The sequence below is a fragment of the Oncorhynchus mykiss genome, chromosome 30 (assembly GCF_057628025.1).
Source record: "Oncorhynchus mykiss isolate SJ-2025 chromosome 30, ASM5762802v1, whole genome shotgun sequence".
NCBI classification, from domain to species: Eukaryota; Metazoa; Chordata; class Actinopteri; order Salmoniformes; family Salmonidae; genus Oncorhynchus; species Oncorhynchus mykiss.
The window spans coordinates 19,504,246-19,527,284 of record NC_143051.1 but is presented as its reverse complement, the minus strand read 5'-3'; the positions used below and the strand labels follow the sequence as shown (position 1 = coordinate 19,527,284).

The 23,039-nt window shown below is 43.3% G+C and overlaps 1 protein-coding gene across 44 annotated transcripts in view; it reads right to left on the bottom strand.

Annotated features, from left to right (window-relative positions):
* Positions 1-23,039, bottom strand: part of LOC110488057 (focal adhesion kinase 1) — a 177,379-nt gene that overhangs the window by 61,241 nt on the left and 93,099 nt on the right. For all 44 annotated transcript variants that reach the window (XM_090227718.1, XM_090227722.1, XM_090227724.1 and 41 more), the window contains 2 exons: positions 17,795-18,027; positions 4,099-4,265 (listed from right to left, as the gene is read on the bottom strand). In XM_090227718.1, the coding sequence (XP_090083844.1) occupies positions 4,099-4,265; positions 17,795-17,995 (368 nt within the window). In that variant the 5' untranslated portion in view covers positions 17,996-18,027. The remainder of the gene's footprint in view (positions 1-4,098; positions 4,266-17,794; positions 18,028-23,039) is intronic.

Sequence of the window (23,039 nt, the reverse complement as noted above, 5' to 3'; positions counted from 1 at the left end):
TCATATATTTTTATGTACATATTCTTCATCCCTTTACATTTGTGTGTATAAGGTAGTTGTTGTGGAATTGCTAGCTAGATTACTCGTTGGTTATTACTGCATCGGAACTAGAAGCACAAGCATTTCGCTACAAGTATAAACAGGATCGGATCCACTCATTTCTTCCTTTGGACTACAGATGTGGTCTTCACTGTTTCATCGTGCCCTTCCCCCCATGGAGATCTGTTGGCAGATTGAATTGTCTGACTGTCCGACTGACTACAACTGACCACAAATCAGCACGGTATAAATCACACTCAAACAAATGAAATACCGTATGCAAAACAGTTGTAGTGTGTCACGTTCGTGGTGAGAGACGGACCAAGGCGCAGCGTGTGTAGAGTTCCACATCTTTATTACAGTGAAACTTCAAACAGCAAAAAAAAAAAACAACAAAAACGTGACACCAGTGGTGCTACATACACACACACAAAACACAATATCCCACAAAGCAGGTGGGAGAACCGGCTTCCTAAATATGATCCTCAGAGGCAACGATTACCAGCTGCCTCTAATTGGGAACCATACAACCCAGCCACATAGATGATCAATGACTAGAACACCCCCCCTAGTCACGCTCTGACCTAAACACCATAGAGAACCGAGGGCTCTCTATGGTCAGGGCGTGACATTGTGTGGTAAAACAGTTTGATATTTTGATTGTATGATTGAGACTGGGTTTACGCTACACTTTTATGAACGGACAAACATTGCGTGACTGAAGTCACTGGAGTTCCCTGAACTCCTTTACCAGGCTGGACTCTTTTAGGCCCGAGGTAAGATACTTTTCTTGAAGAACCAGAGCTCATTGTTTGTTATATTATTATGTGTGTGATCATTTATGTTGGTAATACAACCTACGCAAAAGAACAGTTGTTTTGAAGTTATTTCCAATGTTTTAAGGGTTTATGAAAAGACTTGACGGACCAGACAGGACTCATTCCTTCACAAACAAGAAGGAGAAATCAATATTTTCTCTGGTAGGCACAACCTACCTGTCACCCCTACAAACAATAACCTTAAGTCAAAACCATTACAAGTTGGACACTGTTCTGTGCTGGGCTGTGTGTGGACCTGAACACTGCAGTGCCAGCAGCAGAGTGAGTGATATTTAGATTTCCACTCCAAGTACATTCAACAAACCCTTGAGCCATTTCTATGCTGCAAGATCATTTGAAGAAGCGTACACACACACTGTGAACTCGTCAGTATGCTTAACTGCAGAATACTGAAACAATCTCTCCCACCCTGAGTTATATCACGAGAGAGAGAGAGAGAGAGAGAGAGACTGAAGGACACTTTAAAGAGTTTATAGTCGTGGCCGAAAGTTTTGAGAATGACACAAATATTAATATCCACAAGGTTTGCTGCTTCATTGTCTTCAGATATTTTTGTCAGATGTTACTATGGAAAACTGAAGTATGATTACAAGCATTTCATAAGTGTCAAAGGCTTATATTGATAATTACATGAAGTTGATGCAAAGAGTCAATATTTGCAGTGTCGACCCTTCTTTTTCAAGACCTCTGCAATCTGTCCTGGCATGCTGTCAATTAACTTCTGGGCCACATCCTGACTGATTCTTGCATAATCAATGCTTGGAGTTTGTCAGAATTTGTGGGGTTTTGTTTGTCCACCCGCCTCTTGAGGATTGACCACAAGTTCTCAATGGGATTAAGGTCTGGGGAGTTTCCTGGCCATGGACCCAAAATATCAATGTTTTGTTCCCCGAGCCACTCAGTTACCACTTTTGCCTTATGGCAAGGTGCTCCATCATGCTGGAAAAGGCCAAACTGTTCCTGGATGGTTGGGAGAAGTTGCTCTTGGAGGATGTGTTGGTACCATTCTTTATTCATGGCTGTGGTAAAAATTGTGAGTGAGCCCACTCCCTTCCCTTGGCTGAGAAGCAACCCCACACATGAATGGTCTCAGGATGCTTTACTGTTGGCATGACACAGGACTGATGGTAACGCTCACCTTGTCTTCTCCGGACAAGCTTTATTCCGGATGCCCCAAACAATCGGAAAGGGGATTCATCAGAGAAAATGACTTTACCCCAGTCCTCAGCAGTCCAATCCCTGTACCTTTTGCAGAATATCAGTCTGTCCCTGATGTTTTTCCTGGAGAGAAGTGGCTTCTTTGCTGCCCTTCTTGACATCAGGCCATCCTCCAAAAGTCTTTGCCTCACTGTGCGTGCAGATGCACTCACATCTGTCTGCTGCCATTCCTGAGCAAGCTCTGTACTGGTGGTGCCCCGATCCCGCAGCTGAATCAACTTTAGGAGACGGTCCTGGCACTTGCTGGACTTTCTTGGGCGCCCTGAAGCCTTCTTCACAACAATTGAACCGCTCTCCTTGAAGTTCTTGATGATCTGATAAACGGTTGACTTAGGTGCAATCTTATTGGCAGCAATATCCTTGCCTGTGAAGCCCTTTTTGTGCAAAGCAATGATGACGGCACGTGTTTCCTTGCAGGTAACCATGATTGACAGAGGAGGAACAATGATTCCAAGCACCACCCTCTTTTGAAGCTTCCAGTCTGTTATTCGAACTCAATCAGCATGACAGAGTGATCTCCAGCCTTATAGTCGTCAACACACACCTGTGTTAACGAGAGAATCACTGACATGATGTCAGCTGGTCCTTTTGTGGCAGGAAATGCAGTGGACATGTTTTTTTCGGGATTCAGTTCATTTGCATGGCAAAAGGGGACTTTGCAATTAATTGCAATTCATCTGATCACTCTTCATAACATTCTGGAGTATACCCAAATTGCCATCATACAAACTGAGGCAGCAGACTTTGTGAAAATTTATATTTGTGTCATTTTCAAAACTTTTGACTACGGCTGCACAGGTCTATGAGATGTGAAATCACATCACGATAGAACACAACAGTGTATCCCAGGCAGTAGCAGTATTCCAGTCAGAATGAGAGAGGAAAGCCAGACAGACTGTCCTTAGTGAACAGATTTAAGTCCTATGTAGAGAGAGACGACGAGAACAGTGCAAAGCCAGGCTGTCCCAACTGGCACCCTATTCCCTATATAAGCTGTGATCAAAAGTAGTGCACTATGTAGGGAATAGGGTGCCATTTGGGTAGCACCCAGACTCCAGGCTCAAAGATAGCCAGAAAAGACCTTAGCCTTCCACTTAGAATTGAACTACTGAGATTCACAGAGCAACATTTGACAGTAACTTAGACTGTAAAATGCCTCAAATTATGATCCAAATGAGGATGGAAACTTAAGATGTTTATAATGTTCAATGAAATGTTTTCTAAAGGGAAAACAGCGTACTACAGACAAGCCCTTGAGGCTCTTTAGTGTCCAATTCTGTGTTCAGAACATATTTTATGTGATGGTAACATCTAGGTCACACGAACATGTTAGGCTAGGAGAATGAATGGCTAAGGAACTCTATTGGCGAATCTCTATAGTGTGTTCATCAAACATTCATAGTATCAGATCCTCGACTGACTTCTTCCTTACAAAATAAGACACAGCGATGAAGTGTTAACTTATGGGGCAATGTGTCTTGCCTCTGCTCTCAGGGACATTCACAGGGTCTAAGTGTGCCTAAAGAAAGGTTGTAGACCTTTCTGATGCAGAATAAAGGCATTTAATGCCATCTGTGCGATACCTAACGCTAGAAGCTAAGGATGTGACTCATCTGGCGTAACAACTTTTAATAGCAATGACCTACTACCGAGTCATTGACAGTTGAGGCATTGAAACACACACACACACACACACAGACACACACACACACACACACACACACACACACACACACACACACACACACACACAGACACACACACAAAAAAGGTGGGTCTGTGAATCTGTAGATTCCACCCTCTTGTCGGAGAGACACCGACTGACGTTTTGTCATTGTCTTCAATACACACAGGGGCAGACAGAGACAGTCAGACAAATACACACATCAAGAGAGAGACATAGTCTAAACAGACAGATACACGCACACAGGGCAAACGCATTGGTACACTCATACACTTAAGTGCACACGGACGAGCACACACACACACACAGTCTGCTCACCTCCACTCCTCCTGGGAGCGGTTCTGCTCGTATTTCTCCCTCACGTGGGACACGCCCATATCAGGGTGGAGCCAGTGGACCTGGCCGGATTGGGAGTGGCTGAGCCGCAGGCTGAAGCACGCCACGCATTTCACCTTGTGGATGTCCAAAATCTTCTGGATGATCCCCTGTAGCGGTGGAACACAGGAGAGTTAAGTGACCAGTGACAAGCCACGGTAGGAAAGTTCAAGGTCATACAGAAGTTATGTGAAGGCAAAGATGTTGAACGTAGAAGGTACACACAATGCAAGAAATTGGTAAAGAAACTGACTAGAGTTTTTACTGGAGACAGACAACAACACACGGTAAACAGAAAGTGGAGCCCAGATATAGACTCCTACTGAGAGGTGAAGAGAAGACAGGATGTTCCAACTGTTCTGTCTGTAGGAGCGATGCTATCTTATTGCCATGGCAGCCACCGCTCCGCCTAGTGACAGCAGGTAGCCTGTCTGAGGCGATAAGTAGAACATATTAGCGTTGGCTGAATGGCCAAGGAGGGCACCAACCCATACCCTTATCCCCCAATCTGACCAGCTCCTGCAGAACAATCCAACACTCAAATGGCCACTCAGTCACAAATGGCCACTCAGTCACTCATTCAAGACTTCAAATCAAACTTTATTTGTAACACGCGCCGAATGCAACAAGTGTAGACCTTACTGTGAAATGCTTACTTACAAGCCCTTAACCAAGAGTGCAGTTCAAGAAGAGTTAAGAAAATATTTACCAAGTAGGCTAAAATAAAAAGTAATAATAAGAAGTGACATAAGAAGAATAACGATGCTATACACAGGGGGCACCGGAACCGAGTCAGTGTGCGGGGGTACAGGTTAGTTGAGGTAATTTGTAAATGTAGGTGGGAGTGAAGTGACTATCCATAGTGTACAAAAGGGAGGGGGGGTCAATGTAAATTGTTCAGCAGTCTTATGGCTTGGGGTTAGAAACTGTTGAGGAGCCTTTTGGTCCGAGACTTGGCGTTCCGGCACCGCTTGCCGTGCGGTAGCAGAGAAAACAGTCTATAACTTGGGTCTCTGAACATTTTATGGGCTTTCCTTTGACACCGCCTAGTATATAGGTCCTGGATGTACTGGGCTGTTCGCACTATCCTCTGTAGCGCCTTACGGTCAGATGCCGAGCAGTTGCCATACCAGGCATACCATGTCTCTCTCTGCGACATCCTCTCACTGTCTGTTCGGTTTAACATCAAACCCCCAGACCTCACCAGACCAGATGGACCATTCACGTCTGTCAGCCATGAAGCGGCAACTAGAGTGCCAATAGACTAGCTTATGACTGTAGTCTATGACCGGCCAGACGGACCACTCACGTCTGTTATATTATGTCGTTAGTGCCCACAACACTAGGGCTCCATGTTAAGTCTATGGCTGGCTGGCATGGAGATATTCCGGCCTCGCATGGCTGTGCTGGTGTCATCTGCGGCCGTATGTGTGCATACTATCACACTGCCGATCCGATGTGACATTCCAGCCCAAACACTTAAGAGCCATTGCATATTTAAGATGATTGTATTTATGAGGGAAGAGAGAGAGGCTGGATGGCTGGATCCCCCAGAGTAGGTCCAATAATGTGCCCCAGTTACGGCCTGATGGCCAAATGGCAACACTGTGGAGGATAACAGAGCCTGATCACTGCCCAAGGAGAGGAGAAGGAGGAGAGGAGGAAGAGAGGAGAGGCCAGAGAAGCATAGGAACTGGGCTATTGGGACTGGGAATTCAAAGCCTGTCGGCCAGCGTTGTTTGGTAATGTAGTTTCCAACTTAGGGAGGTCTCTATGCAGCCTTGGGACTGACTTTCTGCTTGTGTAATGGCAAAGGTTTATTTGAGACTGTCCACGGCAAGGACGACGCTCTAACCACTAGGCTACCCTGCCGCCCCCTGCATGGAAGTTCCAGTAACAATGCACTAGGAACCAGGAGAGAACTTAGAGAATATATTCTATGCAACCGTACAGCACCTTTACTTTAGGTTTGTAGGTCTGTAGCTACTGAAGTAACAATGTCTTCATGTGAATTGATGTCGGTACCTAGTTATTTTCTCTAACAATGAAGGAAAATCTTCCTGCACAGATGAGATAGACCCTCCTCAATATTCCAATGGTGAGTAGTGATAAAGAAATGCAATATGATCATGTTAACCTGCTCTAACAGAAGATTACTCAGCCAGCTAAGGGTGGCTAAGCTAAAGCCAGTCTCTTATCTCGGTTTGCTAAAGAGCACGCAAATCCTCTACCCTCCATTAAAATGATTAAATATGGGCGTTGGATAGCTTCTTGAGATGGTGGCTGGGGCTCCGGAGTGAGGTTTCCCCTAGGCACAGCTATAGGATCAGCAGAAGAAGAATATAATGGCTCAACACAGACAGAAGTGTGTAATCTCACGAGCCATAATCTAAAAGTTTTGTCTGGCAAGAGAGGCTGAAGTGAGTGGGCCCAAGAAAAGGTAGAGCCCTCTCTGTCCATCCATTATTATATCTCAACACAATCTCTGTTTTATAATCCAATACTGGATGCAGAGTTCCCAGGAGGATCGTAGAGAGAGAGAGAGAGAGCATCTGAGTAATGGGAAAAATGTGTCTGCCCAATTTGAAAGAAAAACAATTTGCATACAAATTAATAATTGCCATTTCAAGTCCATTTTCAAGTAGCAGGAAAATGTCTACTCCAAGTGACACAAACAGAACCATATAGCTGCAGTTCTGCTGGTGATTAATTTGACATTGTTTTGTAGGCCAGGCGGCGGAACTGACGGAATACAAGTGTACTCAACTTCAATGAGGTGGGATAAATACCACCAGAACCCAGAATGGAGACAGGAGAAATGGGAGAAATACCACCAGAACCCAGAATGGAGACAGGAGAAATGGGAGAAATACCACCAGAACCCAGAATGGAGACAGAAGAAATGGGAGAAATACCACCAGAACCCAGAATGGAGACAGGAGAAATCGAGCCATTCATCTTGGGCTACTGAAATACCAAAATGCAAGGCTACAACTTCAAGATAGCATCAGTCAAAAGTCATATTCATCTCCCACTTGTAACATAGAGCTGGGGAAGCATGAGATATACAGGGTGATTAAAAGCATGCAGTGACTAGGTCTGGTTCCACCATATGACAGACAAGGCAATGGTAGGACACCATGTCTGCACAATATTACATAGCCTTAACCCGAACCCTTTAAAATGTCACATGCCATCTGAATGGCTGTTTAGATACTATCTAAAAGCACAGCATATGTATACTCCCAGCAGACCTTGGGGAAAAGTAACTTGGAATGGTAGTCGCTGAAACATAGGCTAAATATCCCAAGTGATGCTTTTAAGTGTGCTGACAGGTTTGACCTAGAGCTTGAGAGACAACCCTGAAAAGCATGGTCCTATTCATTAGGAACCAAACAATAGAAAACCAGCTGGCACAGGGAGAGGCTACCTCAACTTTTTCAGTTGCAAAACGTTTTAAAACCATTGCATGCCCTAATAAATATGACCAACATCTGTCCTGTATAATAACTGAGTTCCCCTTGGCACTTAGGAGGAAACAGATGACGACGGCAACGAAAAGACGAAGACAAAGAAGAAGAAGACACTAACGGATTATAGAGACAGAATCAGAATGCTTACATGAACAGCTAGGGAGAGCAATCCAAACAGAGCATGACAAATTTCCCATCACACCACATTAGGCTAAAGATGATGACAGCCGCCTCTATGATGATATGACAGATTATCTCAAACAAACAAGCTAATTTTACTACCCTTTTTTAATTTTTAAGATCCAAAAAGAACATGTCAAATCTCACTGGCATATAGTCATTTGGATTCTTGACAACCACAGAATTTCCATGTGTTTGCAATGGAAATAGAAAAGCACAATTCACATGCAAATTAGCCCATTCAAATGCAAACAAACCATGAACCTCTTATCAAGGTAAACATTGCATACAGTACACCTGGTCTCAGATCATTTCATATTATTATGTACGTAAATCCAAAACACTCCATTCAGTGTCGTATGTTAGATTTAGTATGGTTACATAAGACAGGCCACTTAAAGCAAAAAATGAAAGGAGGGTGGTTGGTCACGGTGGATGGGTGGGCGTATAATGCAAACGTCTAGCAACCCAAAGGTTGCGAGTTCAAATCTCATCAAGGACAACTTTAGCATTTTAGCCAATTAGAAACTTTTCAACTACTTTCTATCTTTTAGCTACTTTGCGTCTACTTAGCATGTTAGCTAACCTTAACCTTAACCATTTTAGCTAACCATTCCTCTACCCCTAATCTTAACCTAACTCCTAAACCCCTAAACTAATCTTAACCTAACTCCTAAACTTAACCCTAACCCCTAGCTAACGTTAGCCACCTAGCTAGAATTCGTAACATCGTACGGTTTGCAGATTTGTAACATATTGTACATTTAGCAAATTCGTAACATATAATACAAATTGTAATTCGTAATATATCATACGAAATGGGTGATGGACATTCACAAATTAATATATCCCATACGAAAATATAACGGATTTACAGAATGACTACCAGGCACTAGGTAGATTCAATTACATGTCATTTTATGGTGTTATTATTGATAATATTTGTCCTATATGGATATCTGGAATCCCTATATAGTACACTACTTTTGACCATAGCAGTGCATTATACCCGGGCAGGCAGAGTGCTATTGATGCAGTATGAACAGGATATGTGTGTGTGATGGGATGAGGGGTCCTTGGGGAGCACCTCCGGGGATAGGAACATGATGTTTATTCTGGGATGGAACCAGGAAGCGAATGTGGATCCAAAACACAACTTTTTTGTCCAGCCCTACAAATCAATACAGGCATCTGCTGACTGCACTGAGACCACGCATAGGGCTCTGGTCAAAAGTAGTGCACTGTATAGGGAATAGGGTGCCATTTGGGATGCAACCCATGTACCATGTCTTAATGGTTTCCTTTCTCCAGAAAATAGGAGATCTAGGAGTCAGGATGTTGTGTGCCAGGAATCAATTCACAGCTTCACACCACTATAACTGAGTGTCAGTGTCAGTGAGGGCAGGGATAATGTAGCAAAATGTCTTTCTGCAGACCGGTGTTTGCTTAGCCTGGTCTCAGATCAGTTTGTGCTGTTTTGCCAACCCTTATGGGATGCATGACAATGACCAGAGACCAAGCTAGTTGCTTGATAGCCTCTCTCAGTTCATCTACCTGAGGAGAAACGATGCTATTCCAATAATTCACACATGCCTTTAAATGTGTCCTTTGTGAAGGGTTTTCTGTAATTAGCCAACTTTGAGGCTTCAGGTGCGGCCTATGTGAGACCTAGGCTAACTGCCGCTGAAGATCACAGAGCTAAGGCACAGCAACATCAGTAAAAGGTGCAATATGCGGAAATCATTCTGCCATTTCCTGGTTTAAAACATTCTGATAGTTCGCCTAATTTTAGTTTATGTGACAAAATAAGCAATGTATAGTGTAGAGAATCATGGTACCATCTAAACCACTGTGAAATCTCTTTTCAATAACCAAAAATATAGTATTTTCAGCTGTTTGAGTAAGACGCTAAAACAAAACGAGAAGCATAGAATAGCGCACATAGAACATATAAACCGCTTCTTAGACTTGTTTTCAATAAGATTGACAGATCTATAACTCACATTTCTATATGATTTTCGTCAAGGGCCCAAAAAGTCACATATTGCAGCTTTAAAAGAGAATCCGCAATCTGACTGAGCCACACAGACCTCTCTCTCAGTGAAGGGAGTTGGAGTGTAGTTAGACAGTTGAAGGGTAACCACAGAACAAGCACACTACGATATTCCAATTTCAAAAACAATGAGGAATTGTGCTCTGAACTTTCAGTAACATATAGCAATTGATAAAGCAACAACTACACTGCTGAATCACTGCTCTGACGTGCAACACCAGTCTGTACTGCAGCAGCTATACACTGGGCTCTAACAGCCAAAAGACTGCATCCAGTCAATTACTCATGCTCCTTCAGCGCAGCAGAGAAACAGAGTGACAGTCGATCAGTCTGTGTGTTTGTAGGAGATTCAGGAATACACAGCCAGTCTCTATCAGCTCTTCATGACTGTATGACAGGTATTTAAAAAAAATCTGTACACTGATTGGCTCTAGCTCTGATGCAGGGTCAGATGCTGTTCCACCCCTCTAATGGTTAAGGTTAGGATTGGGTGTGAGACAATCTGTTCCCAGACCTGTGATTAGTGTCAACGTCTACTTCAACTGTGTGTGTGTGTGTGTGTGTCACAATACCATAATTTTGACTATGATACTGATACCAGATTTAGTATCCCAACACTCAATACCAAAATTATACCACAAAAAAAGAGAAGGCTTATTAGCCAAAGTCACAGAATGTCACTTGATCCAAATCAAATCAAAGTTTATTTGTCACGTGCGCCGAATACAACAGGTTTAAACCTTACAGTGAAATGCTTACTTACAGGCTCTAACCAATGGTGCGAGAGAAAAAAAGTATGTGTGTATGTGTAGGTAAGTAAAGAAATAAAACAACAGTAAAAAGTCATTTGAAAAAAGAGTAGCAAGGCTATATTCAGATAGCTGTTAGTCAGGCTTATTGAGGTAGTATGTACATGTAGGTATCGTTAAAGTGACTATGCACATATGATGAACAGAGAGTAGCAGAAGCGTAAAAAGAGGGGTTGGCGGGTGGTGCGACACAATGCAGATAGCCCGGTTAGCTAACGTGCGGAAGCACTGGTTGTTCGGGACAATTTAGGTAGTATGTATATGAATGTATAGTTAAAGTGACTATGCATATAAGATAAACAGAGAGTAGCAGCAGCGTAAAAGAGGGGTTGGGGGGAGGCACACAATGCAAATAGTCCGGGTAGCCATTTGGTTACTTGTTCAGGAGTCTTATGGCTTGGGGGTAAAACTGTTGAGAAGCCTTTTGTCCTAGACTTGGCACTCCGGTACTACTTGCCATGCGGTAGTAGAGAGAACAGTCTATGACTGGAGTGGCTGGGGTCTTTGACAATTTTTAGGGCCTTCCTCTGACACCGCCTGGTGTAGAGGTCCAGTAATGTACTGGGCCGTACGCACTACCCTCTGAAGTGCCTTGCGGTCGGAGGCCGAGCAATTGCCGTACCAGGCAGTGATGCAACTGGTCAGGATGCTCTCGATGTTGCAGCTGAAGAACCTTTTGAGGATTTGTCGTGCCCTCTTCACGACTGTCTTGGTGTGTTTGGACCAATCTAGTTTGTTGTTGATGTGGACACCAAGGAATGTGAAACTCTCAACCTGCTTCACTACAGCCCCATCGATGAGAATGGGGACTTGCTCAGTGCTCCTTTTCCTGTAGTCCACAACCATCTCCTTAGTCTTGGTTACGTTGAGGGATAGGTTGTTATTCTGGCACCACCCGGCCAGGTCTCTGACCTCCTCCCTATAGGCTGTCTCGTCGTTGTCGGTGATCAGGCCTACCACTGTTGTGTCGTCAGCAAACTTAATGATGGTGTTGGAGTTGTGCCTGGCCATGCAGTCGTGGGTGAACAGGGAGTACAGAGGAGGGGACTGAGCACGCACCCCTGGGGAGCTCCAGTGTTGAGGATCAGCGTGGCAGATGTGTTGCTACCTACCCGCACTACCTGGGGGCGGCGTGTCAGGAAGTCCAGGATCCAGTTGCAGAGGGAGGTGTTTAGTCCCAGGATCCTTAGCTTGGTGATGAGCTTCGAGGATATTATGGTGTTGAACGCTGAGCTGTAGTCAATGAACAGCATTCTCACATAGGTGTTCCTTTTGTCCAGGTGGGAAAGGGCAGTGTGGAGTGAAATAGAGATTGCATCATCTGTGGATCTGTTTGGGTGGTATGCAAATTGGAGTGGGTCTAGGGTTTCTGGGATAATGGTGTTGATGTGAGCCATTACCAGCCTTTCAAAGCACTTCATGGCTACGGACGTGAGTGCTACGGGTCTGTAGTCATTTAGGCAGGTTGCCTTTGTGTTCTTGGGCACAGGGACTATGGTGGTCTGCTTGAAGCATGTTGGTATTACAGACTCAATCAGGGACATGTTGAAAATATCAGTGAAGACACCTGCCAGTTGGTCAGCACATGCCCGGAGCACACGTCCAGGTAATCTGTCTGGCCCTCAGCTTTGTGTAAGTTGACCTGTTTAAACGTCTTACTCACGTCGGCTACGGAGAGCGTGATCACATAGTCGTCCGGAACAGTTGATGCTCTCATGCATGCCTCAGTGTTGCTTGCCTCGAAGCGAGCATAGAAGTGATTTAGCTCATCTGGTAGGCTCGTGTCACTGGGCAGCTCGCGGCTGTGCTTCCCTTTGTAGTCTGTAATAGTTTGCAAGCCCTGCCACATAAGACGAGTGTCGGAGCCAGTATGATTCAATCTTAGCCCTGTATTGACGCTTTGCCTGTTTCATGGTTCGTCGCAGGGCATAGCGGGATTTCTTGTAAGCTTCCGGGTTAGAGTCCCGGCACCTTGAAAGCGGTAGCTCTACCCTTTAGCTCAGTGCGAATGTTGCCTGTAATCCATGGCTTCTGGTTGGGGTATGTACGTACAGTCACTGTGGGGTCGACATCCTCAATGCACTTATTGATAAAGCCAGTGACTTATGTGGTGTATTCCTCAATGTCATCGGAAGAATCCCGGAACATGTTACAGTCTGTGTTAGCAAAGCAGTCCTGTAGTTTGCATCTGCTTCATCTGACAATTTTTTTATAGACCGAGTCACTGGTGCTTCTTGCTTTAATATTTGCTTGTAAGCAGGAATCAGAGGATAGAGTTGTGGTCGGATTTACCAAATGGAGGGCGAGGGAGAGCTTTGTACGTGTCTCTGTGTGTGGAGTATAGGTGATCTAGAATTTCTTTCCCTTTGGTTGCACATTTAACATGTTGATAGAGATTTGGTAGATCTGATTTAAGTTTCCCTGCATTAAAGTCTCCGGCCACTAGGAGCACCGCCTCTGGGTGAGTGGTTTCCTGTTTGCTTATTTCCTTATACAGCTGACTGAGTGCGGTCTTAGTGCCAGCATCTGTCTGTTGTGGTAAATAAACAGCCACGAAAAGTATAGCTGAGAACTCTCTAGGCAAGTAGTGTGGCCTGCAGTTTATCACAATATACTCAACTTCAGGCGAGCAAAATCTAGAGACTTCCTTAGATTTCGTAGACCAGCTGTTGTTTACAAATATGCACAGACCACCCCCCCCCCCCCTTGTCTTACCCGCTAGCTGAATATCCATGTCGTCATTCAGCCACGATTCCGTGAAGCATAGGATATTACCGTTTTTGATGTCCCGTTGGTAGGATATTCGTGATCTTACCTCGTCTAGTTTATTGTCCAATGATTGCATGTTGGCGAGTAATATTGACGGTAACGGCAGTGACGTTTGAAACGCTATTAGCGCGCACCCCGCTAACTAGCTAGCCATTTCACATTGGTTACACGAGCCTAATCTCGGGAGTTGATAGGCTTGAAGTCATAAACAGCGCAATGCTTGACGCACAGCGAAGAGCTGCTGGCAAAACACACTAAAGTGCTGTTTGAATGAATACTTATGAGCCTGCTGCTGCCTACCATCGCTCAGTCAGACTGCTCTATCAAATCATAGACTTAATTATAACATAATAAACACAGAAATACGAGCCTTAGGTCATTAATATGGTCGAATCCGGAAACTATCATCTCGAAAACAAAACGTTTATTCTTTTAGTGAAATACGGAACCGTTACGTATTTTATCTAACGGGTGGCATCCCTAAGTCTAAATATTCCTGTTACATTGCACAACCTTCAATGTTATGTCATAATTACGTAAAATTCTGGCAAATTAGGAGGCCCAAACTTGCATATACCCTGACTCTGCGTGCAATGAGCGCAAGAGAAGTGACACAATTACACCTGGTTAATATTGCCTGTTAACCTTTCTTTTAGCTAAATATGCAGGTTTAAAAATATATACTTCTGTGTATTGGTTTTAAGAAAGGCATTGATGTTTATGGTTAGGTACACACCGGAGCAACGATACGCACCGCATCGATTATATGCAACACATGACACGCTAGATAAACTAGTAATATCGTCAACCATGTGTAGTTAACTAGTGATTATGATTGATTGTTTTTTTAAGATAAGTTTAATGCTAGCTAGCAACTTACCTTGGCTTACTGCATTCACATAACAGGCAGGCTCCTCGTGGAGTGCAATTTAATCAGGTGGTTAGAGCGTTGGACTAGTTAACTGTAAGGTTGCAAGATTGAATCCCACAAGCTGAAAAGGTACAAATCTGTCGTTCTGCCCCTGAACAAGGCAATTAACACATCGTTCCTAGGCCGTCATTGAAAATAAGAATGTGTTCTTAATTGACTTGCCTAGTTAAATAAAGATTAAATAAAGGTGTATATTTTTTTTATTTGATTTTTTTACATTTTTACATTTAAAAAAAAATACTTGGCCAAATCGGTGTCCAAAAATACCGATTTCCGATTGTTATGAAAACTTGAAATCGGCCCTAATTCATCGGCCATTCCGATTAATCGGTCGACCTCTAGTCTCAAGATGGACAAATAGTACTATTGCCTCGTTTTTCTAGAGCACACAACCGAAGCATGCAGAAGCCTTTATGCCCCGTTTACATCATGACCTATTTCATTACGCCGTACTTCCACTTCATGTAATCTCATTCCGCTACTGGACGGAGAACATAGGATAGGGTTTCACAACGCAAGACAAGATGGAGGAGAGCCTACTCTCATCAGAGATAGGATTTATTTTGGAGATTGCAAAATATCTTTCTACACTGACTTGCCTAGCTAAATAAAGGTTAAATAAAATTAAAATAAATATGACCTTTTCATTCAAGACAGGAGAAATATATAGGTTGAAGATTCCACTGTAGCTAGCGACCTCCACCCAATAATTATCACCAAAATCAAAAGTCACTACCAGCACAATAAACTTAAATGGGAGGCAACAGTCATAATATAATTGGCTAAACAGCCAATGTGTATTATTTAACATTACTATTTAAAGGGTACTTTTAATAATGACCAATTATAGAAAGGGGTCATTGTTTACAATTTGGTAGCTATCCAATAAAGCCAACCTGAAACTCACATAGTTTTATCTTCTTCTGTGATTTGCTAAAACTGTTCTTTGACGGACTCTGTCTGGACTGGAGACATATGCGGCGTTCATCTTGCAACGGAGCCTTGAACAGCAAGGGGGTGTTGTGATTCCACTACTTTGTGGACATCCCCATTGAAAAGCATGACATCCAGCGCTTCATAACGGAGTGCTTATGGGTAATATTATCAAGGCTTACGAGTGATTTAACGATGCATCTATCTACAACGGCCTTTAGATGTAACATGCTTTTCCTAAAACACAATGCAGAGAGAAAGGTCGCTTGCACCACGCAGAGAGAAAGGTCGCTTGCACCACGCAGAGAGAAAGGTCACTTGCACCACGCAGAGAGAAAGGTCGCTTGCACCATGCAGAGAGAAAGGTCGCTTGCACCACAGAGAGAAAGGTTGCTTGCACCACGCAGAGAGAAAGGTCGCTTGCACCACAGAGAGAAAGGTCGCTTGCACAAGGCAGAGACAAAGGTTGCTTGCACCACGCAGAGAGAAAGGTCACTTGCACCTAGAAGAGAAATGTCGCTTGCACCACGCAGAGAGAAAGGTCGCTTGCACCTGGAAGAGAAAGGTCGCTTGCGCCACGCAGAGAGAAAGGTTGCTTGCACCTGGAAGAGAAAGGTCGCTTGCGCCACGTAGAGAGAAAGGTCGCTTGCACCTAGAAGAGAAAGGTCGCTTGCACCACGCAGAGAGAAAGGTCGCTTGCACCTAGAAGAGAAAGGTCGCTTGCGCCACGCAGAGAGAAAGGCCGTGAAGTGCATTGTTGGATCATGTGTCGATACAGGTAGGATCAAAAAGAAAGTGAGCACTGCTCTCAGATCAGCTTTCTCCCTTCAAATCTTTCCTTAACAATAGAATTCACAATAATGACGACCAGCTCCTAGAGAGATATTATCGCCTACGCCTGCAAATATTGAGCTGGCTTATTCTAACGCTTACCCAATAAACTGCATTAAATAACTGATCTGGCACATCAGTGTGCACATGTTAGGCTACACATAGTGAAATAGAATTCAATTGATTGAACATAAAACGCATTTCAATGATTGAAATAGACCTATAGCCTACTGTTTATATTTTAATGCAGTCATCTCCGTTTTTATTTGAAGAATATTTTTACACGCTGCTTGCTTGTATCAACTGACATTGGCAACTTAGGACTTGTAGTCAACTTTGTTCTGAAGTTATCAGTGGCCACAGAGAGATGTTTAGCGGAGATCTTCTGTGTATAAAGTGGAGGAGGGAAAAAGCATCCAACAACACACTGAGCTGTTCTACAAGTGCTCTGACACACTGAGCTGTTCTACAAGTGCTCTGACACACTGAGCTGTTCTACGAGTGCTCTGACACACTGAGCTGTTCTACGAGTGCTCTGACACACTGAGCTGTTCTACGAGTGCTCTGACACACTGAGCTGTTCTACGAGTGCTCTGACACACGGAGCTGTTCTACAAGTGCTCTGACACACTGAGCTGTTCTACGAGTGCTCTGACACACTGAGCTGTTCTACGAGTGCTCTGACACACTGAGCTGTTCTACGAGTGCTCTGACACACTGAGCTGTTCTATGAGTGCTCTGAGACACTGAGCTGTTCTACAAGTGCTCTGAGACACTGAGCTGTTCTACGAGTGCTCTGACACACTGAGCTGTTCTACAAGTGCTCTGACACACTGAGCTGTTCTACGAGTGCTCTGACACACTGAGCTGTTCTACGAGTGCTCTGACACACTGAGCTGTTCTACAAGTGCTCTGACACACTGAGCTGTTCTACGAGTGCTCTGAGTGTCACGACTCCCACCGAAGGTGGCTCCTCTTCCTGTTCGGGCGGCGCTCGGTGGTCATCGTCACCGGTCTACTAGCTGCCACCGATCCCCTTTTCCTTTTCTGTTAGTTTTGTCTTATTGGTTACACCTGTTTCTTGTTAGGGTTTTGGTTAGGGCTATTTAAGCCGGTTATGCCCGCCTGCTTTTGTGCGGGCTTGTTTCTCTGTTCATTTTGTGGATGTGCTATTTGCTTATTTTCTCCGGACTGTTTGGGTCCTGTTTTTGGGCCGGTCATTTTATGCACCTGGTGTTTTGGCGTGACCTTTTCTGTCACCGGAATAAATATGGGTCTCCTAAACCCTCTGCTCTCTGCGCCTGACTCCGCATCCACTACTACTACAAGTTGTAACACTGAGGCAGGAGTTGTTCTACGAGTGCTCTGAGGCAGGCGTTAGATTGCGAGTGTTTTCAAGTGCAATGTTAATAAGGATGGTTTTGGGAAACAGGTTCTAATGATGAACTTAGTCTTAAGCTGCTTTTGGGAAACCGGGCCCTGATCAATTCTCTCAATCACATGAGACACATTTGACAGAAGTACTGAATGTAACAAAAATTCTAGTACCAAACCGTTTTTTGTTTTATCGAAAAAGTTCAAAAGTTTCGGTATACCGTGCAACACTAGTATGTGTGTGTGTGTGAGACCCCTGTTGCCATACATTAGCCCTCTGTCTTACCCTGACATCGGTGGCGTCCCCATGGCGGATGTTGCTGGCCCATGTGCTATGCTCGCTATTGCTCTCGAAGTGATGGAAGACCTTCAGGACCCTGTCAGGGGCCCCGGGAGCCCGCTCCGTGGCCGTGCCCGCACTGAGGCGTGACTTGGCCCCCCCAGCCAGGGCGTGGTTGAGGTTGGGGTCCAGGTAAGCTGTCGCCATACCTTTGCTGTGAGCTAGGTGTCTGTCATATTCTGTTAGTGTGGAGAGAGAGAGAGAGAAAACAACCATATAATTAGAATTCCTGCTTTACTCCTATAAGGAGATTGAAAACGGCCGACAGTCCTCCCATTATGGCATTGTTGAATTTATTGGGGATAACCGTTCTACTCATACTAATTATATGGAAACAACACTGGATGACAATGGAGTAGAAACATCACAAATTGTCCCTGTAGTATAAAACATGGGAAGTCAACATTGTGTCTTGAGAATCTTGATTTTAACAACTTTTTGGAATCTGAAGAACATTCTGAGAGCAGCAACAGGCAGTGGACATATCATACTTCCTCACCGTTCAATGAGCCCATGATAATGATTTCTTCATGAATAAATGATGCGTAGTGGTGAAAATTGTATCAGCAAGTTGGGAGGTGTGAAAAGGGTTCTCATCCATATTGCACAATGCAGCAAGGTGTGACAACATGTAACACATCAGTCTTTCCTTCTTTCACAAATGGAAAAGTGGCAAAGGACTCCAAGGAAAACATTAACAGCTACTTGGCCCACCGCGTCTCACTATAATCTCAATGGTGTATCTGGACTGGTGAATGCATCTGGAAATATATTATACAAAGAGCAATCTGTAGTAGTCAGTCACACATCCAGGCTCCAGATAGAATACAATCTAACAACTAGTGTGGATCTGTTGGGTGAATATACTATAACTCGTGTGGATCTGTTGGGTGGATATACTATAACTAGTGTGGATCTGTTGGGTGGATATACTATAACTAGTGTGGGTCTGTTGGGTGGATATACTATAACTAGTGTGGATCTGTTGGGTGAATATACTATAACTAGTGTGGATCTGTTAGGTGAATATACTATAACTAGTGTGGATCTGTTGGGTGGATATACTATAACTAGTGTGGATCTGTTGGGTGAATATACTATAACTAGTGTGGATCTGTTGGGTGAATATACTATAACTAGTGTGGGTCTGTTGGGTGGATATACTATAACTAGTGTGGGTCTGTTGGGTGAATATACTATAACTAGTGTGGGTCTGTTGGGTGGATATACTATAACTAGTGTGGATCTGTTGGGTGGATATACTATAACTAGTGTGGATCTGTTGGGTGAATATACTATAACTAGTGTGGATCTGTTGGGTGGATATACTATAACTAGTGTGGATCTGTTGGGTGAATATACTATAACTAGTGTGGATCTGTTGGGTGAATATACTATAACTAGTGTGGATCTGTTAGGTGAATATACTATAACTAGTGTGGATCTGTTGGGTGAATATACTATAACTAGTGTGGATCTGTTGGGTGGATATACTATAACTAGTGTGGATCTGTTGGGTGAATATACTATAACTAGTGTGGATCTGTTGGGTGAATATACTATAACTAGTGTGGATCTGTTGGGTGAATATACTATAACTAGTGTGGGTCTGTTGGGTGGATATACTATAACTAGTGTGGGTCTGTTGGGTGAATATACTATAACTAGTGTGGGTCTGTTGGGTGGATATACTATAACTAGTGTGGGTCTGTTGGGTGAATATACTATAACTAGTGTGGATCTGTTGGGTGAATATACTATAACTAGTGTGGGTCTGTTGGGTGGATATACTATAACTAGTGTGGATCTGTTGGGTGGATATACTATAACTAGTGTGGATCTGTTAGGTGAATATACTATAACTAGTGTGGATCTGTTGGGTGGATATACTATAACTAATGTGGATCTGTTGGGTGGATATACTATAACTAGTGTGGATCTGTTAGGTGAATATACTATAACTAGTGTGGATCTGTTGGGTGGATATACTATAACTAGTGTGGGTCTGTTGGGTGGATATACTATAACTAGTGTGGATCTGTTGGGTGGATATACTATAACTAGTGTGGATCTGTTGGGTGGATATACTATAACTAGTGTGGATCTGTTGGGTGGATATACTATAACTAATGTGGATCTGTTGGGTGGATATACTATAACTAGTGTGGATCTGTTGGGTGGATATGCTATAACTCGTGTGGATCTGTTGGGTGGATATACTATAACTAGTGTGGATCTGTTGGGTGGATATACTATAACTAATGTGGATCTGTTGGGTGGATATACTATAACTCGTGTGGATCTGTTGGGTGGATATGCTATAACTCGTGTGGATCTGTTGGGTGGATATACTATAACTAGTGTGGATCTGTTGGGTGGATATACTATAACTAATGTGGATCTGTTGGGTGGATATACTATAACTAGTGTGGATCTGTTGGGTGGATATACTATAACTAGTGTGGATCTGTTGGGTGGATATGCTATAACTCGTGTGGATCTGTTGGGTGGATATACTATAACTAGTGTGGATCTGTTGGGTGGATATGCTATAACTCGTGTGGATCTGTTGGGTGAATATACTATAACTAGTGTGGATCTGTTGGGTGGATATACTATAACTAGTGTGGATCTGTTGGGTGGATATGCTATAACTCGTGTGGATCTGTTGGGTGGATATACTATAACTAGTGTGGATCTGTTGGGTGGATATACTATAACTAATGTGGATCTGTTGGGTGGATATACTATAACTAGTGTGGATCTGTTGGGTGGATATACTATAACTAGTGTGGATCTGTTGGGTGGATATACTATAACTAGTGTGGATCTGTTGGGTGGATATACTATAACTAGTGTGGATCTGTTGGGTGGATATGCTATAACTCGTGTGGATCTGTTGGGTGGATATACTATAACTAGTGTGGATCTGTTGGGTGGATATGCTATAACTCGTGTGGATCTGTTGGGTGAATATACTATAACTAGTGTGGATCTGTTGGGTGAATATACTATAACTAGTGTGGATCTGTTAGGTGAATATACTATAACTAGTGTGGATCTGTTGGGTGAATATACTATAACTAGTGTGGATCTGTTGGGTGGATATACTATAACTAGTGTGGATCTGTTGGGTGAATATACTATAACTAGTGTGGATCTGTTGGGTGAATATACTATAACTAGTGTGGATCTGTTGGGTGAATATACTATAACTAGTGTGGGTCTGTTGGGTGGATATACTATAACTAGTGTGGGTCTGTTGGGTGAATATACTATAACTAGTGTGGGTCTGTTGGGTGGATATACTATAACTAGTGTGGGTCTGTTGGGTGAATATACTATAACTAGTGTGGATCTGTTGGGTGAATATACTATAACTAGTGTGGGTCTGTTGGGTGGATATACTATAACTAGTGTGGATCTGTTGGGTGGATATACTATAACTAGTGTGGATCTGTTAGGTGAATATACTATAACTAGTGTGGATCTGTTGGGTGGATATACTATAACTAATGTGGATCTGTTGGGTGGATATACTATAACTAGTGTGGATCTGTTAGGTGAATATACTATAACTAGTGTGGATCTGTTGGGTGGATATACTATAACTAGTGTGGGTCTGTTGGGTGGATATACTATAACTAGTGTGGATCTGTTGGGTGGATATACTATAACTAGTGTGGATCTGTTGGGTGGATATACTATAACTAGTGTGGATCTGTTGGGTGGATATACTATAACTAATGTGGATCTGTTGGGTGGATATACTATAACTAGTGTGGATCTGTTGGGTGGATATGCTATAACTCGTGTGGATCTGTTGGGTGGATATACTATAACTAGTGTGGATCTGTTGGGTGGATATACTATAACTAATGTGGATCTGTTGGGTGGATATACTATAACTAGTGTGGATCTGTTGGGTGGATATGCTATAACTCGTGTGGATCTGTTGGGTGGATATACTATAACTAGTGTGGATCTGTTGGGTGGATATACTATAACTAATGTGGATCTGTTGGGTGGATATACTATAACTAGTGTGGATCTGTTGGGTGGATATACTATAACTAGTGTGGATCTGTTGGGTGGATATGCTATAACTCGTGTGGATCTGTTGGGTGGATATACTATAACTAGTGTGGATCTGTTGGGTGGATATGCTATAACTCGTGTGGATCTGTTGGGTGAATATACTATAACTAGTGTGGATCTGTTGGGTGGATATACTATAACTAGTGTGGATCTGTTGGGTGGATATGCTATAACTCGTGTGGATCTGTTGGGTGGATATACTATAACTAGTGTGGATCTGTTGGGTGGATATACTATAACTAATGTGGATCTGTTGGGTGGATATACTATAACTAGTGTGGATCTGTTGGGTGGATATACTATAACTAGTGTGGATCTGTTGGGTGGATATACTATAACTAGTGTGGATCTGTTGGGTGGATATACTATAACTAGTGTGGATCTGTTGGGTGGATATGCTATAACTCGTGTGGATCTGTTGGGTGGATATACTATAACTAGTGTGGATCTGTTGGGTGGATATGCTATAACTCGTGTGGATCTGTTGGGTGGATATACTATAACTAGTGTGGATCTGTTGGGTGGATATGCTATAACTCGTGTGGATCTGTTGGGCGGATATACTATAACTAGTGTGGATCTGTTGGGTGGATATACAACATGCATTCATCCAGCTTGTGTCAGCAGCACTGTTCCCTCAATGTGGCTAGAAAAGCCCAAAATAACCTCCCATTGTAGAAGTGAGAGAGTGGCTATATCCCAAACAGCACCCTTTTGCATGTCACACTACTTCTGACTAGGGCCCATAGGGCTCTGATCAAAAGTAGTGCACTATATAGGGAATAGGGTTCCATTTGGGACACACACAGTGACTAAGCACTGAAAATGATGGAAAACAGGCTACTTGTTAATGTATTTGGCCTACAATGAAATGCTACAAATATGTGGTTTAGCGTGTGAGCTTTAAAGACATGGTCTGGAGAATAAAAAGACGTGTTCCAAATACACTTAACAACACAACTGTAATGGATACAAGGCTTGGCAGCAGTGCAGTCAATTTGAGAATGGATGGTGGGCATTGCAACACAGCGCCGGGTACTGTACGAACTCAAGGTTATAGCAGGGGCGCCTAAAGTGCACTGCTTTCATTTTT